Here is a 16,623-nt window from a genome sequence, read left to right as displayed (position 1 = left end):
TATGCACTGCTGCATTAGAGGTGGTGGTTGAAGCACGTTTAACAACCCTGCTACCATTTCTGCACAGGAATATTCGGACAAAATAAACCATGTAGCCCTTCTTTGCACCTTTTCGAGTTTATAAAACGTATATATATATGTTGAAGCGGATCCTATATAATGCTTGCGTACTGTAGCGTTGGCTTAATGTAGGTTAGAAACACAATTAGTGTGTCAGTTTGAGGTGCAAGTTTCAGCTTCCCGCTTAGAAACCAAAGTTTGCTTTCTTTCCATTTTTTTCCTGCAGCACTCGTGGTATTTCTGTCATGCGTTTCCCAGCTTGTGTTCATGGTGTCAGTTATGGATGGCAAAGATGCGTTTGCCCTTTCCAAACTCGTCCACAGGGGGAGAGATGTTGCCAATCACCGAAAAGGTATAGTAAGTTTGGCTTGACAACTTCCCTCTCCTCCTCCTATAAAGATGTGTGCGTGTGTCAGAAAGTAAAAGGCGAGCACCGCTAAAGCAAGGAACAGCGAGCAAGAAAGCTGACCATTATCGTTGTGTGAAAAACTTATGCTCCCAAAAGGTTGCAGCTGCCTTTGCAGTGGGAATTACAGGTGAAGAAATACAGCTAAGTGTGCTAATGTTTTACAGCAGAGCCGTTATGGTCCGGGTTTGCCGTGTCGTAGATAGGAAATTATCATCATCATGAACCGCCACCCGCTCAATCACCGTTCAAGCATTCTGTACAGGTCATAGGTACAGATGGTTAACAAGAGAAGCTGAAATGTCCCCACCAGCTCTGCTGTGACTTAGTGCTTAGACATGCGCGACTTAGTGCGAGCTGCGCAATTTTTTTTTTTCAGTGCACAGCTATCATCATCGTCGTAACTGAGAGCCATTTAAGCATGAGCCAGCTGCAGTCGGCTACGATCCAGTACAAGCCAGCGTCCTGCTCGCGAGCTGTACTTGTGAGCCGTAGAGTCGGTTGAGTCTTGAGAGGCGCCTCAACACCTCAACATTTATATTGTCTCGTGGCGTTGCAGTGTGATTGGGGTCATTGATTAAGCCGTTTCCGACTGCCGAAAGCGACGTGACCATTGTGTGCATGCCCACGACATGTTGTCACGTCGCTAAGACAGTAGGTGACGATGAAACCCGTCAAATGACGATATGACGATGACGACCGAAAGAAGACGCGACAAACGTGACGGTGTCTGTTACGTGCAGGGCTGCAAGAGCGGCTACAAGTCGTGCAAGGAGACACGGTCCCTGTTCCGGGCACCGATCGAACCCGAACGGCTCGCAGAGTGGTCGCGCAAAATCCCGAGAAGGGATCGACCCTTCGACCATGCTTGCGTCGTTTGCGAACGTCACTTCGACGAGCGCTTCATCGAGCGCACGTTTCGGACGAAAATCAAGGGCGAAATCGTCGAGATTCCCCGGGACCGACCGCTACTCACGAAAGATGCCGTCCCCACTATATTTCCCGAGGCGCCAAAGTACTACACCAAGAAGCTGCCCAAGAAGCGAAAGGAGCGAAACCTATGCGATCAAGTACGCGCCAAGCCCCCAAAAAGGCAAGAACACAGTACAGTGGAAAACGCGTGTGTTCCAACATCAAAAGAAGCATCAGAGGGTCTTAACTGTGAACCAGGTAGCCCACAGAATGAACACGTCGAAACGACTGACGACAGGCTGGTATTTTCGAGGCTTCGAATCCCTAAGGGATGGTCAGAAATAACTCTGGTGGACTATGAAGGTTTGCGCCTTTACGCCCAGTGCGAAGCCGATGTCGCCGAACCCTACTGCAGCGTAGTGATGCTCAAGTCGGTCAGAATCGAAGCTCGGCAGGGTGGCCTGGACACCGCTGCGGCGGAAGTGCGTTTGCGGGGCAAAATCTGGTGCGAACAAGAACTGACGACACGCGAGGAAGCGGAAGAGTTGATCGACAGCATCGACAAACTGCTCCTGTGTCCTGGTGTAGGTATGCAGCCGTTGACTCGCGAATGCCCGGCCTACAACGGCAAGTTCTTTTCCAAGGACTGCACCCTCTTCGCAGACGAGAAGCTGGGAAGATCCTGCGCGAGCTGCAGATATCAGAGGAAACTCATCCAAAACCAGATGGGGAGGAGGCGAAAGAGAGGCTACGAAGTAATCATGACTAGAGCAAGCGACATGCGATGGGTTGTAGAAGTGAGCCCAGCAGGCACAACACACAAGCAAGTGACCGAAGGAGTAGCCGTGGACTCGGTGGAAGTGTTTGAGGAGGCCGGCACTGAGTGACCATATGAGCAAGCAAGTTTATTTATTGATCGTGTGGGAACGAGACTTGTTTGCAATTCCGCCATTGTGGTCTAACTGCTGCCGTTACTTAATGGAGAGGGACGGGCAATTGCTGCCGCCGTCCGTGTCACAACTTTTCACAGCCTGATGTACAATGTCATCCAATTACGAGGTTCTGGCCACGCTTTTCTTGCATGGTTTACATCGAATGTAGTACAAGCATCGTTTGTTTCTCATCCCTCATTTAGAGTGAAAATAAACTCTGCACTTGCCAAAGACCCCACCATTATGCATTCAGTATGCTCAGCTTGGTCATCTTGTAGGCTGCGATGCGAAGGTGACGCATAGGCCTATTTACAGGCATCAATGTTTGTTGACGAGTCATCTAATTGCACCAAATGTAATTTAGACTAAGGATATGGGGACTTACGCTGTCACCAGAGATGTACATTATCTCATCATCATCATCCTAACTACGCCCACTGCAGGGCAAAGGCCTCTCCCAATTTTCTCCAAGTAACCTGGTCCTCTGCTTGCTGCAGCCACGTCATACCCGCAAACTTCTTAATGTCATCTGCCCGCCTGAATTTGTTTCTGCCCCTCGTGCGTTTGCCTTTTCTTGGAATCCAGTCAGTTTCTCTTAATGAGCAGCGGTTACCTCGCCTTCACGCTACATGCCCTGTCCATGCCCATTTCTTCTTGATTTCAACTAAGATGTCCTTAACACCCGTTTATTCCCTGACCCACTGTGCTCTCTTCTTGATATTTAAGGTTACACCTTTCACTCTTTCCTTGGCTCGCTTCACCATTCTCAGCGTAAGTTGAACACTATTCATTAGACTCCAGGTTTCTGCCCCATAGGTAAATATATTGTGTAGTTGTGAGTAATTGCCTGTGTTGACATTCAGGGTTCCCTGATTTCAGCAACCATCCTCTTAGCATCTATCAGGAGAACTATAGCTGTGGCTTCTTCTTTAATAAGGACCTGGGCAGCGCTGTCATCCATCCAGCTGTATGAGTTTCACGTCATTACGTTTGGATTTTCACTCTGCCTTTCAATGTTGTATTTAGATGATGGGAATCAACAGCTCTTCAAGTGCACCCCTTTTCATACATGTGGCAAGGAATGTTGTGAAGGTTGGAATTACTTATACTGTTCCCAAAACATTGCAGCACATAAACATTGCAAGACACTTAGGTTATGACCTTTGCGGTACGTAAGCATTGCATAGGATGCGTGTAGCAATCCGACGCAATGTTCTTATGCACCGAAAAAAAACGGCGTCGACCAGGCAAGTGATAATTTTGAGGCCAGTGAGAGCCCGTCTGCTGCTTTCTTTCCCAGTGCCGTGTTAGTTTACAGACTCTAAAGACATCTTTAACTTAGGCTACTAATTTATATGTTTACTTGTATTTATTTACAATGTTGGCTATCATCACACGCACAAAGTGCGTGTTACAATGGTAAGTTACATCAAGTAAGTGTCATATGAAAATCAGGTAATCTAATATACTTTAACAATGGCATAACACTTCGATAATCGATTTTCTCACTTCTAATTCATCACACACGCTCGAATTCATAGTACAGGAGCTGTGCTATGTGGCAGCTGAAAAAAACAAAGTACATGTATGTACACATGTGAAAGCAGACATAGATGTTCAGGTTTGTAATGATGTCATTATGAGTTTCTGATAGGAGATCTTTTATAGTTCAGGGTAGCAATGCGTTTGCATACATGTCGATATGTTGAGCCATGCTTTTTTTCTGAGAGTTAGCTTGTTTCAGGGGAGCTAAGCAAGATGCAGTATCAATATTAAAATGTTGTTTAGGCAGCAAGGAATGCTAATTTAAGCGTTGCCACTAGGCACTGCTGCATTAGAGGTGGTGGTTGAAGCACGTTTAACATCCCTGCTACCAAGTCAGCAAAGGAATATTCGGACAAACTAAGCCATGCAGCCCTCTTCGCACCTTTTCGAACTTATGAGACGCATATTGAAACATATTCTTTATAATTCTTGCGTACTGTAGCATTAGCCTAAAATAGGTTAGAAACACGATTAGTTTGACAGATTCAGGTGCTAGTTTCAACTTCCCGTGTAGAAACCAAAGTTTGCTTTCTTTCCATTTTTTTCCTGCAGCACTCGTGGTATTTGTGGCGTGTTTCCCAGCTTGTGTTCGTGGTGTCAGTTATGGATGGCAAAGGTGCGTTTGCCCTTTCCAAACTCGTCCACAGGGGGAGAGATGTTGCCAATCAGTGAACAAATATAGTACGCCTGGCTTGACAACTACCGTCTCCCCCTCCTATAAAGATGTGTGCGTGTGTCAGAAAGTAAAAGGCGAGCACCGCTAAAGCAAGGAACAGCGAGCAAGAAAGCTGACCATTATCGTTGTGTGAAAAACTTATGCTCCCAAAAGGTTGCAGCTGCCTTTGCAGTGGAGACCACAAATGAAGAAATGCAGCTAAGTGTGCTAATGTTTTACAGCACAGCCGTTATTGTCGAGGTGTGTCGTAGAAGAATAGGAAGTTATCATCATCATGGTTAACAGATGGTTAACAAGAGAAGCCGAGAAGTGCCCATCAGCTGGCGCGACTTAGCGCGAGCTGCGCAAATTTTTTGTTTGAGTGCAGGGGTGCTATCGCGGAACGATTCTATTTTTTATTCCAATGCTTTTCGTGCTTTTCGCGCTTGGCCATTGGTCAGAACGACGGTCCGTCCGCGTTATCAACGCGATCAGCCAGCCGCGAGTGGTGTATGATAAGAATAGCATAGAATATGGCATTGGAATCGGGAATAGCATCGTTCTGCGATTGCACCCCAGTTCACGGGTACTGGGGTGCTATCGCGGAACGATTCTATTTTTTATTCCAATGCTTTTCGTGCTTTTCGCGCTTGGCCATTGGTCAGAACGACAGTCCGTCCGCGTTATCAACGCGATCAGCCAGCCGCGAGTGGTGGATGATAAGAATAGCATAGAATATGGCATAGAATCGGAAATAGCATCGTTCCGCGATTGCACCCCTGGAGTAGGGTGGCTAGAATGGGGAGGTGTGAAAAGCGGCCGCGGAAACCGGTCCCCAATGTGCGCCGATGCCGCAAGGGGCGCTGTACGCAGGGGCGCGTGGCGTTGAGCAGACGACGTACAGCGCAGCCTTGCTAGCGTCCGACGATTATGGCTCGCGCTATTTCTTGCGTGCTACACTTTGCAGCGTTAATCGTTTTCTTTTTACCTCAGCGATTGCGCTAGTAAAGCGTAGACTTCCTCTCCCCATTTGAAAAGCAGGGTTCGTATTGCACGCCGAGTAGCACTGCGCGTGCCAGAGTAATATTGCTAGCGGCATTTCGCGCACGCCACTTTTGAGCAGCAAGTTTTTTTTTTTTTTTGTTCTTTTTGCGCTTGTGTCCTGCCGTTTTACCACTTGCCATTATGTATCACTGCAACTTATTCAAGTCATTTTTAGTGCTTATTCACATGGTTAAGGTATGTCTTTTTCTTTTTTAAAAAGTGAATTTTTTTACTTTTGATGTTCTGAAAATGTACGAACATACAGAATTGCGGTTCACAAAAAATAACGCTTCTATTTGGTTCTGTTCGAAAGTTATGGTCCTTTTTTTTGTGACTACACTCAAATTGAAAATGACATGTTCGGAAAATTTAATTATTGTTTTTCTCGAAACTTGATTTTCAGTAGGTTTTTGTTGCGAAAAAGCTCATAGCTATTGAACAGATCAATATTTTCCCATGAAAATTTCCATGCTTCTTGCTCAGACATTTACTTGCGCCTGTGCAATGAACTAGGATCATTGAAACGATGAATGACTTTTAATGTTATATAATACTTCAATTGAAATGCAACCTTCTGAAACAACACGACTTATGGTGGTTTTAGGCTATAATATACCTAATAATAATGATAGCGCAAGGATTCTAGCTCATCGCACAGCCTACATACACAGCAAGTGCGTAGCAAGAATTTTTTTTTTTGGGGGGGGAGGTTCAACCATGTTCGTGCGTGCGTTTGTATGTGTGCGTGTATATAGTATACATATGCAAAATTGAAAAATTTGGGGGGGGGGGAGGGTGGTTGAACCCCCCAACCCCCGCCCCCTTGGCTACGCCCCTGGTACACAGCTATAATGCTGCGAAGCCATTTTTTTTTGTATGGTTGGATTGGTATAGTTATGACTATTGCCGTGATGGCCGTGTTATGCGTAATATTGGTAATTACATTATAATTACCTTCCGTTCTTTTACTGAACGCACTTGCAGAGCCCTTTTAAACTGTTCGCCCAAAGGCAAACACAAAACAATTAATTTTGGGTCAAAACCTAAGATTTCTAAAAAGGTGGAAACATACCTAAAAAATTGCCTGCTCTCGCGCTTGTACCCATTACTATGCACTAGCTGCTGGTCAAAACGTCATGTGTTCGTTTTGTCGGCAGGTTGAAAGATTCAAAGGAAACACATTCGCACACGAAGCAAGTTTATTTGAACTCTGCAATAAAGAGCTATCTACAGAACACAGGTCTTAGCCCACTTGGCTTTCTCTTCTTCCTCCTTATGGTTAACCCACTTTAAAAATAAATGCACCCGGGTTAAGGAATAAAAGTGTACAACATATCACGTTGTACGCGCTGTCGTTCACTTCAGACTACGCAATACCAGCTAGCCCAACGTCGTTCCCCTCTATGTGCCTTGCGACGAAATGCTTCTCGCATTGTGCTGCGTTCCTTGTCAGCTGCCTCTCAGCTCTCGGTATCGCACGACCTTACTTCTAAAATAACTCTTTCCACGTCAGTACTCGGAACAAACATGCCTTTTCTGTCGACGAACAGTACCCAGAGTTGCAGCCAGGAACGAAGCAACAACGTGCAGTTTTCTTGTTCAGTTTATATCCTCACACCTCAAAAATCCATGACCCTCGAGCAATAAGCACCACTTGAACGATGAAAAATACGACGCCGCGTTGCCGAGTGCTAGGCTTTCCTCCGGTAATCTGCAACGGCGGCGGCCGTACCGGCCGTAACATGCAGCGCCCCTTGCAGCAGCGCCCCTGGCGGCATCGGCGCGCAGAGGGACCCTCTCTGGCAAGGGAAACGCGCTGCGCTCAGCACACCTCCCCATTCTAGCCACCCTACCTGGAGCAGTGTTCACAGCTATCATCATCGTTGCAAGTGAGAGTCAATACAGCATGAGCCAGCTGCAGTCGGCTACGAGCCGGAACAAGCCAGCGTTTTGACGCGTTCTGCGCGGGAGCGTAGGCGAGCTGTGCTTGTGAGCCGTTGAGAGGTTGGCGAGGCGCCTCAACATTTATATTGTCTCGTGGCCACCATATCGTGGCGTTGCACTGTGATTGGGGTCATTAGTTAAGCCATTTCCGACTGCCGAAAACGACGTGACCACGGCGTGCGTGCCCACGGCATGTTGTCATGAAACCAGTCAAATGACGATATGACGACGACGACCGAAAGAAGACGCGACAAACGTGACCGTGTCTGTTACGTGCAGGGCTGCAAGAGCGGCTGCAAGTCGTGCAAGGAGACACGGTCCCTGTTCCGGGCACCGATCGAACCCGAACGGCTCGCAGAGTGGTCGCGCAAAATCCCGAGAAGGGATCGACCCTTCGACCATGCTTGCGTCGTTTGCGAACGTCACTTCGACGAGCGCTTCATCGAGCGCACGTTTCGGACGAAAATCAAGGGCGAAATCGTCGAGATTCCCCGGGACCGACCGTTACTCGCGAAAGATGCCGTCCCGACCATATTTCCCGAGGCGCCAAAGTACTACACCAAGAAGCTGCCCAAGAAACGAAAGGAGCGAAACCTATGCGATCAAGTACGCGCCAAACCCCAAAAAAGGCAAAAACGCAGTACAATGGAAAACGCGTGTGTTCCAACATCAAAAGAAGCATCAGAGGGTCTTAACTGCGAACCAGGTAGCCCACAGGATGAACACGTCGAAACGACTGACGAAAGGCTGGGATTTTCGAGGCTTCGAATCCCTAAGGGATGGTCGGAAATAACTCTGGTGGACGCTGAAGGTTTGTGTCTTTACGCCCAGTGCGAAGCGGACGCCGCCGAACCCTACGGCAGCGTAGTGATGGTAAAGTCGGTCAGAATTCAAGTCGGGCAAGGTGGCGAAGACAGCGCAGTCGGAGAAGTGCACTTGCGGGGCGAAATATGGTGCGAACAAGAACTTACGACGCGCGAACTAGCGGAAGAATTTATCGACAGCATCGACAAACTGACCCTGTGCCCCGGTGTGGGTGTACAGCCGTTGGCTCGCGAATGCCCCGCGTTCAACGGCAAGTTCTTTTCCAAGGACTGCAGCCTCTTCGCGGATTTTAGGCTGAGGAGAGCTTGCGCAGGCTGCAAGTATCAGAGGAAACTCATTCAAAACCAGAGGTCGTACAGTAGGAGAAAAGCCTACGAGGATGTCATTTTTAGCGCAAGCGCTATGCAACAGGTTGACGAGGTGAACGTGGCTGACACAAGACATGAGCCAGTGGCTGAAGAAGTAGCCGTGGACTCTGCGGAAGTGGCTGAGAAGACCGACACAGAGTGACCAAAGAAGCAAACGAATTATTGGGGAGTACAGTGAACTGGTCTAGTTGGTACTGGTTCATTATGTTACAGCGCGACAAGAACGAAGAAAAAGTTAAGGCACACACTCGACGGGAGTTGATAGTGAGCGGTGTCCCATCGTGTGTGCGCCTTCGTCTTCGTTCTTGTTCCACTGTAACTAATGATCACTTATTGATCATGTCGGAACGAAACTTGTCTGTGATTCCGCTATTGCGTCATAAATGCTCACGTTATGTAACGGAAGGGGACAGTGCACGAACAGTGCAAAGGCATCCAGTTTGTGACCTTTGCGGTACATAAGCATTGCACGAGATTATTACATGTTATATGGATGACTTATGTACACTTATCTGCATCACGTTTTGTTTTGTAGGGTTTATTTAACCACTTCACGTATATTCCGTGTGTGTTCGATGTGCATAACTACTTCGATAAAGAAACCTGCACTAACCAGTGACTCCAGATGTGTAACTGTGCGTGATGTGTAATTTTACAGGTGAATTGGCAAGAATTAGAAGTCAGTATTCATTAAGTACAAGTTGAGCTTGTCACAATTGAAACTAATCCCACAATTGGTTGCCAGCCAATATCAACTTTATATACGCTGTAAAATTTCAAACACACTTGGGTATTTTCAAGCACGCTTGTAAACTGTTGGATGGGTGTTGTTGCATCAGTTCATGCTTTGCACATAATCTTGCGTTTGTTACAAACATAAAGCATTCCTATTTTAATACAGCTGCTCTTTCTCACTTTCCAGGGACAAAGTAACTGTCCCATTAATGTTCAATTTCCAGCTGGTTTGAGCTCGCCGTGTCCAATAGTTATGCTGTTATGTTGAGTGAAAATGACAGTAATCCCAACGATTCCTGTAAAGGCTCTGGTGTCAGCTTTTCCCTACTTCGACATCTTGTTTTAGCGAGAAATCGTGTTAACAAATGTACAAGGAACACTCGTGCACGTTCACTTTAGACAGTTTCTGAACTGCACTGTTGGGTATTTATTCGGGATTCCAGTTTTAGGGAGTTCTGGCACGTAGCCGCGATCCCGCCAGGGTTGCGGAAAACGGTGCCATTGTGCTTGGTTCAAACCACAAGCAGATTTGAGCATTGATCTAAGTCCTTGCTCTCTTAGGAGGTGCTTAAAACAGCAAGTCAAGCTAGATTGCAGGATTACCCATAATTTTTCCAACGTTCTAAGCCAAAAGGTTACTTGGTGTATGAGAAAGGGAAAACTGAAAAGTTGCCCTCAGTTCCATGAAGTAAAATCGCTTGTGACGGAAGACAGAAGTTCAGGAGAAGATGGAAACATGAAAAGATGAACATTCTTTAACAGGGATAGTCGCTGGGGCCAACATTTTGATAAGTGGTCTTGTCCACTTAGACCACTTGTCGAAACATTGGCTCCAGCGACTATCCCTGTTCAAGACTACTCATCTTGTGACAGAAGAGAACGTCTTCGCGGTGCTAGTGATGTAAGGGACACAAAAGAGAAATAACTTCTCCTGCATTAATAGGTCACCCTTTTACAATAACAAGAGCAGCAATCTTAGCTCAACACCTTGCAGAGAGAAAAATGCAGGTGGCACCGCCGCCTTGAGGTCCGTGCAACAACACTACTTGCCGTTGTAAATTTTGACAGCTTCTGCCAAGGCCTTAATAATAATTTGTGCGGTTTTACGAGCCAAAACCATGATATGATTGCGAGGCACGTCGTATTGGAGGGCTCCGGAAATTCCAACCACCTGGGGTTCTTTGACACGCACCCAAATCTAAGTACACGGGCCTCGGCATTTCGCCTCCATCGAATCGGCATCCGAGCACCGTAACCACCGGAACACCGCGGCAGCTGGCCTACATAATTGCTTATTGGTAAAAGTTCATTAAATTGTGTTTTCAGAGCGCCAGAGATTTAACGTGGCAACTTTCAAGAAATTTTGCTGAGCCATTGCGGCCAAAATACGATATATCACACTGACATTCAGACGCTAAAGTTTTGGCCTGATATTTAATAAAGAAATTTGACCTTACTTTCCTAGTTTTCTCTATTAATAATGAACCAACGAGGTCACAGTTAACAGAATAGAATTCTCCAATAATTATTAGTTGAAACTGATTTAGCGTTTCACTTTACTGACCTAATAAGCATTGCTCTAGTCTATGGAGTATTCAGTGAGGACTCCTTCCTTGAAAATGCTAAGGGGGCACGGGTGCCATCAGTGAGCTTCCAAGCATGGAAGATACAACACAACTAATTAATGGCCGACAACCATTTCCCCATTTTAAACGAACATTACATAATTAGTGCTGGTAATTATCTTCATGGGGATATTGCCAATCTGCGGTGTTTACGCTGTCGGAGTGCATTAGGTGGACTATTTCTGTAGCACCTGCAGATTGGATTAGGCTGGCTATCAAGACAGACAGAAAGTGACCTAGTTGGTAAGGATTCATGATGCATGAAGGTTTGCTTGCAAACACAGACACAAGAGATTAAGACAAAAAACAAACACTGTTTCTGTTGTCGTGATCTTTCATGTCCGTGTTTGCAAGCCTACTTTCATTTATGGTTTATGGCAACGATTAGTGCCGGTTCACCCGCTCTTGAGCTCTGCTCCATCAGCACATACTAAACTGGACTCTAGCAGAACAACACCTGTGTCTCGTCCAGTGTTCACTTCACACTTTCCCATTTGGTAGCAAGATGTACTTAGTCCCCATAGGTAGCCAGTCTATTACATTAGCTCAGCTTGGCGATTGCATGTAATGTTCTAAAAGTAAATCTAATTTAAAAAATCGCCAGGCCTGCACCGAACACGTAGCACAGTCGCAACAAAAGCTAAAAGAGCAACCTTTCTAGAGCTTGTAAACTCTCTTGGGGCAACTAATACCAGTACACTTGCAAGGTACCCACTACGCCATAAATCATAGTTTTTTGAAGTAGGGAAGCACCCGCTATGCAATAAATAATTTTTATGAAGTAGGGAAGCACCCACTGTCATTATTCGTCATTCTGCAGAGAAACGTGGCACCAGCTACACATCTGTAAGTCATGTGCACTTTGTTGTGCTTTGGCTGATGACGACAAAGAATTATTGCTGAGCACTTTGTAATGGGTTGGAAGCTTTCTATGACCGACTTGTTGTGCAATTCCCATTGTGTGACACCTGTTTGTTATTTTACTCTTCTGCCATGCTACCAGATGTTAATGAGATTCCTTGCCCAACATGCCACCTGTATAGGGTCTTTTCGCGAAGGAGTTTCAAGCACCGGCGTGGCTCTCTGGTAGAATACTTGGACTGTCGCGCAGAGGACCCAGGTTCAAATCCCATCTGATCCAGGATATGTTCGATTTATTTCATTTTTTTTTTCTATTTCGCGCGATAGCGGGTACCGACACGGGTGGCAGACAACCATGGCGCCAAAATCGGCTGTTGTGATCTCATAACAGCCTTCGCTGTAAAACAAGCCTTACCTCTAGAGCTCCTACCCAACACAGGGTAACAGGGAAATTGCTTCTCTGGCACTCACTACGCTAATTTTGGGGACGTTTCTTGCATTCAAAAGTACAAATTAAAGTCATGTTGGTAGGTAAAACAGCTGCTGACTCCCTATGACACCATGGGCATATGAACACCCACGAGATCTTTTCTGCGAAAGTTCTTTAGGCTCACCTCGAAGTTTTCCCATCGGCTCCGGAATGATGTTTGAAAGCACTCCCCTGGTGCCCTCAAACACCAGTTCCTGTCTTTGTTAGCGAACTAATAAATCAATAAAGTTATAACTGATCTCCTACACACCAAAATAAGACTCATTTTAGTATGTACATGGGTCATTATTGAAGTAAATTTTTTTTTAATATGTGTCGTGAAATGAGACGATCTGTGAAACGTCTGACACAAAGTGGTAAACTAGCAAAATGATCGAGTATTTCATTATGTGGGTTAGCACTTTGTCTTATTTTGTATGTCTGTGTTGTATGTAGTTGCTCATTTTAACGAGATGTACGTTTCTACTTATTTAATTAGACTTCAGTTTTGTTTGCTAATGAGAATTCACCATTATTTATGTTTCCCCGATTATTCTTCTTTGCTATGGTAGGATTGCCTTGCTTTTATCAGACCTTCAACTCGCCTTTGGCTATTGGTTCGACAGGCGTTTGCAATATTTGAGTTATACTATGGAAATAAATATTCAATCATTCAATACCATCTAACCATCTTGTGCTCAGGGGACCATGCTTTCTCTTGCACTGCAGTTTAGCTTGCATTATATAGTTTTCACAGCTCCAGTGAGACAGCAGACCACATGACGTGACGAAGACGAAGAAGTTTTAGTTCACGGTCTTTGCTTTGAATGGGCAATCGAGACTAATCTCGTTAAAGGGCCCCAAGCCACCTTCGACAATTTTTTAACATTTCAAGTAAACGCGCGCATCCAGTTCGGCATGCCGTCACGATCACAATGCCTAACGTGGCAGCGCTACGAGCCGCGGGTGCGCCACAAATTCCAAAACACAATCCCTTGTCCTCTCCGGGCCTTTCGGTAATCCCCAGTGTTGGCCGTGACATCAACATTCGTGTCTGGTCATGTCATCCACAAAAGAACCTATTTGTCTGCTCGTAGATACGTGCGCTTGCTTCCTCCTCGCCGTGCGAGCAGGAGCACTCGGCCAGGAGGAGAGACGAGCAAACAAATGGAGCGTAGCAAAGAGCGAAACTAGTGAGGACCTCTTTTGGATCATCAACTGCCAACTTTTTTTCAGCTACACCCCTCACTCAATGCCCCTTAATGGGCCTGAATAAATAAATACATATATATATATTCCATGTGCTAACCAACACTAAACATTGCGAGTACCTAGCTAGGGCCCCGTTTTTGGAAGTGACCTGATGTGGAAGAGCCACACTAAAACCATCCTTGCATGTATGTGCTCATTGGATGTCCGTGTTCTTAGTCTTATCAAATGCAACTTAAGACACTCTTCAAACCACACAAGGAAACTAGCAAACACTGCATTAATGCAGCCAAAGGTTTAGCACACATAAGGTTTATGGGACGCAGAAGGGTGCCTCATTTTAGTTGAAGCCTCGCAAAATAGTGCTGACGGATTTATATTTTTCACTTTGTACACGCACGAGCGCCGGTTAAAGGGACACTAAAGAGAAACAATGAATTGGTTTAAATTGATAAAGTGTGCTCGGAGAACTCTTGTGTAGTTTATTTCACCACCATAGGTTTATTATTAGAGGAGAAAACCAAGTTCAAAGTTTCATTTTTAAATTTCGCGCCGAACTTTGTAATTCGTGACGTAAAAGACTTCAAAGAGCATTTAACGTATTTTGGCGCCACTGGCTCTACGAAATTTCCACAAACTCGTTACGTCAAGTCTGTGGCCCCCTCAGAGGACAATGTACTTCGATTTAACCGATTAGGAACTACGTAGGCCCAAGCAGGCGCCGTCAAAAATATGTGACGTCACGGCAAATGGTGCGGGAATTCCAAGGTGGCGTCGCCACCTGTATTTTCTTTTTGCGCGTTTTCTTGCTTATTAAGAGTCTTCGAGCAGAAAGCGTGGCATTTTTGGTATCGTGGAAGACTACTTTACTAATGCGCGAAAAATCGTTTTGCTCTTTAGTGTCCCTTTAAAGCAACATGCTGGACTCGAAAGCCTGATTCGTCGGTAAGTTTGCGCGTTTCATCCTAGCGTTCACCACCCATTCCTTCACGCCATTTTTTTTACTTAAACTACTATAATTCCTATCACTGAAGCTTCAGTGAAACTCCCTAACTTATGCCTTATTTGAAATACACTATAACCTCACTATAACAGTCACATCTGACACGAAAATAACTTCGTTATATCCAAAATTCGTTGCATTCATAACACTATGACGGGACTTTTCATTTACTTCGTTATACCCGATAATTCATTATATCCGTGTTCGTGATATCGAGCTTTGAGTGTACAACAGAGTGGAGTAACCTACAATCAGACATTGCAACGAATTTCAAGAAGTTGTTTGCATGTGCCTCACTTCATGGGTCCAAAGGATCTGTGCATGTTTCCTACTTTTTATGTTACAAAATTACAAATGCGGTTTTTCAAAGTACAAAATTTTTGTTTGGCATCGTATAGCAGTGGTGTTCTTTATTTTATTATTTTTTAAAATTTTAATACTTGTTCAACTTATGCGACATCTCGCAATATGTTGTTTCTTGATATGTTTTATTGCTGTGTATGCGGATTACGCTTTTTTTTCTTTAATGCTTTGTACGTTACTTGAACGTGCGGCACTTTACCCCTACATAATAACCTCTAACGGAGGGCTATTAGTAATTTTTGGGGTTCAACGTCCCAAAACCACGATACGATTATGAGAGATGCCAGTTGGCAATTAGTATATGATATATGCATACATTATTTCTCCATAATTCTCAGAATTGTTTATGGTCGGCATGTTCCGAAACACAACATTTTATTCAATTTGGTTCACTTCATGTCTAATGAATGCATTTCACCATTGTGTATGAACTTGAAATGGAAAATCACAGTTGCCTGAAATCCAAGCTTTCTCGCAATGGCCTTTCAAAAGAACAAAACACACACGAAGGGTACTGTGGAATAAGCATTTCTGTGACCCCATTCATACACAATTTAATTTATACCGGAAACCTGAATGTGAGAAAATTTCAGTGATATGGTTGTTTAAATTGTGGAACCTCCTATTTACTTGCCACTTGTATCGAGCACAAATGTACATTTACTGCTCAATAAACTTCACGAATTTCTTGCATCCACAGGCATCGTTACAGATAAAAGCCAAAATTTTTTTTTGAAATTTCGTTGTTACGATGTGTACAGCCGTAGACTTCATGGCAGGCTCTAGGAAATATGACCTTAGTCAACGTTACCGTTGTCCTGTGCAGTGTTATTACAAATCATGCAGCCAGTTTGGAAATCATTTCCCCAATAAACTTTACGTTAACAGTGAAAACCTACTACAAGGCAGCACATGTGACCAACAGGAGCTACCAGCACATTATTTGCTGCATAGTTTGCACAAATTAACCAAAGTTAACAGTAGTGATCGGAAGCACCGTTAAAGACATTCAATGCATTTCAAAGAGGCCCTGCAACATTTTTCCAAGTAACCATCGAATGGCTTCATTAAAGTTTATTGTCCCACGAACCGACTGCTGCAAAAATTTTTTGAATCTGCCACGTACGAGCGGAGTTGGCGATTTCTTTCACACTGCAATTGACTTCTTGTCCAGACGAGCATGCTGGAAGCTAAGCAGGGAGGGATGGCACGGGGGAAAGAAGTTACATCATGCACGCGTCGCGACATTGAGCACTTTTCTTACAGCGAAAGCTGTTATGAGATCATTTCAACGGCCGTTTTTGGTGGCGTAGTTGTCCGCCGCCGCCGCCGCCGGTGTCCATAACCACTATCGCTCGAAATAAGAAAAAATTTCCAGGATGGAACGGGGCTCGAACCTGGGTCCTCTGCGTGGGAGCCCAGTGTTGTACCTCAGAGCCATGCCGGTGCTTGGAACTTCCTTGCAAAACGACGCTATGCAGGCCTCATGGCCAGAAGGAACCACATTAACATATGTAATTTAGTGTGGTAGAAGAGTGAAATAACAACCGCGCACCACACAACGCGAATTCTGTAACCAGGCGTCACACAATGCGAATTGCGCAACGAGTGGGCTGTTGGATGCTTCCAACCCACTACAAGGGGCTCTGCAATAATTCTTCATCGTC

General features: G+C 45.1%; 1 protein-coding gene across 1 annotated transcript; it reads left to right on the top strand.

Annotated features, from left to right (window-relative positions):
• The first annotated feature begins 928 nt into the window (after positions 1-928).
• LOC119403262 (uncharacterized) lies at positions 929-13,462 on the top strand. Its single transcript, XM_049418470.1, has 2 exons — positions 929-1,636; positions 8,205-13,462. The coding sequence occupies exons 1-2, from the start codon at positions 1,153-1,155 to the stop codon at positions 8,831-8,833; spliced, it is 1,113 nt and encodes a 370-aa protein (XP_049274427.1). The 5' UTR covers positions 929-1,152; the 3' UTR covers positions 8,834-13,462.
• The last annotated feature ends 3,161 nt before the right edge of the window (positions 13,463-16,623 follow it).

This window comes from Rhipicephalus sanguineus, chromosome 8 (assembly GCF_013339695.2).
Source record: "Rhipicephalus sanguineus isolate Rsan-2018 chromosome 8, BIME_Rsan_1.4, whole genome shotgun sequence".
NCBI lineage: Eukaryota > Metazoa > Arthropoda > Arachnida > Ixodida > Ixodidae > Rhipicephalus > Rhipicephalus sanguineus.
Note: the sequence above shows the minus strand (reverse complement) of the source record. Positions and strands in the feature narration are given on the sequence as shown.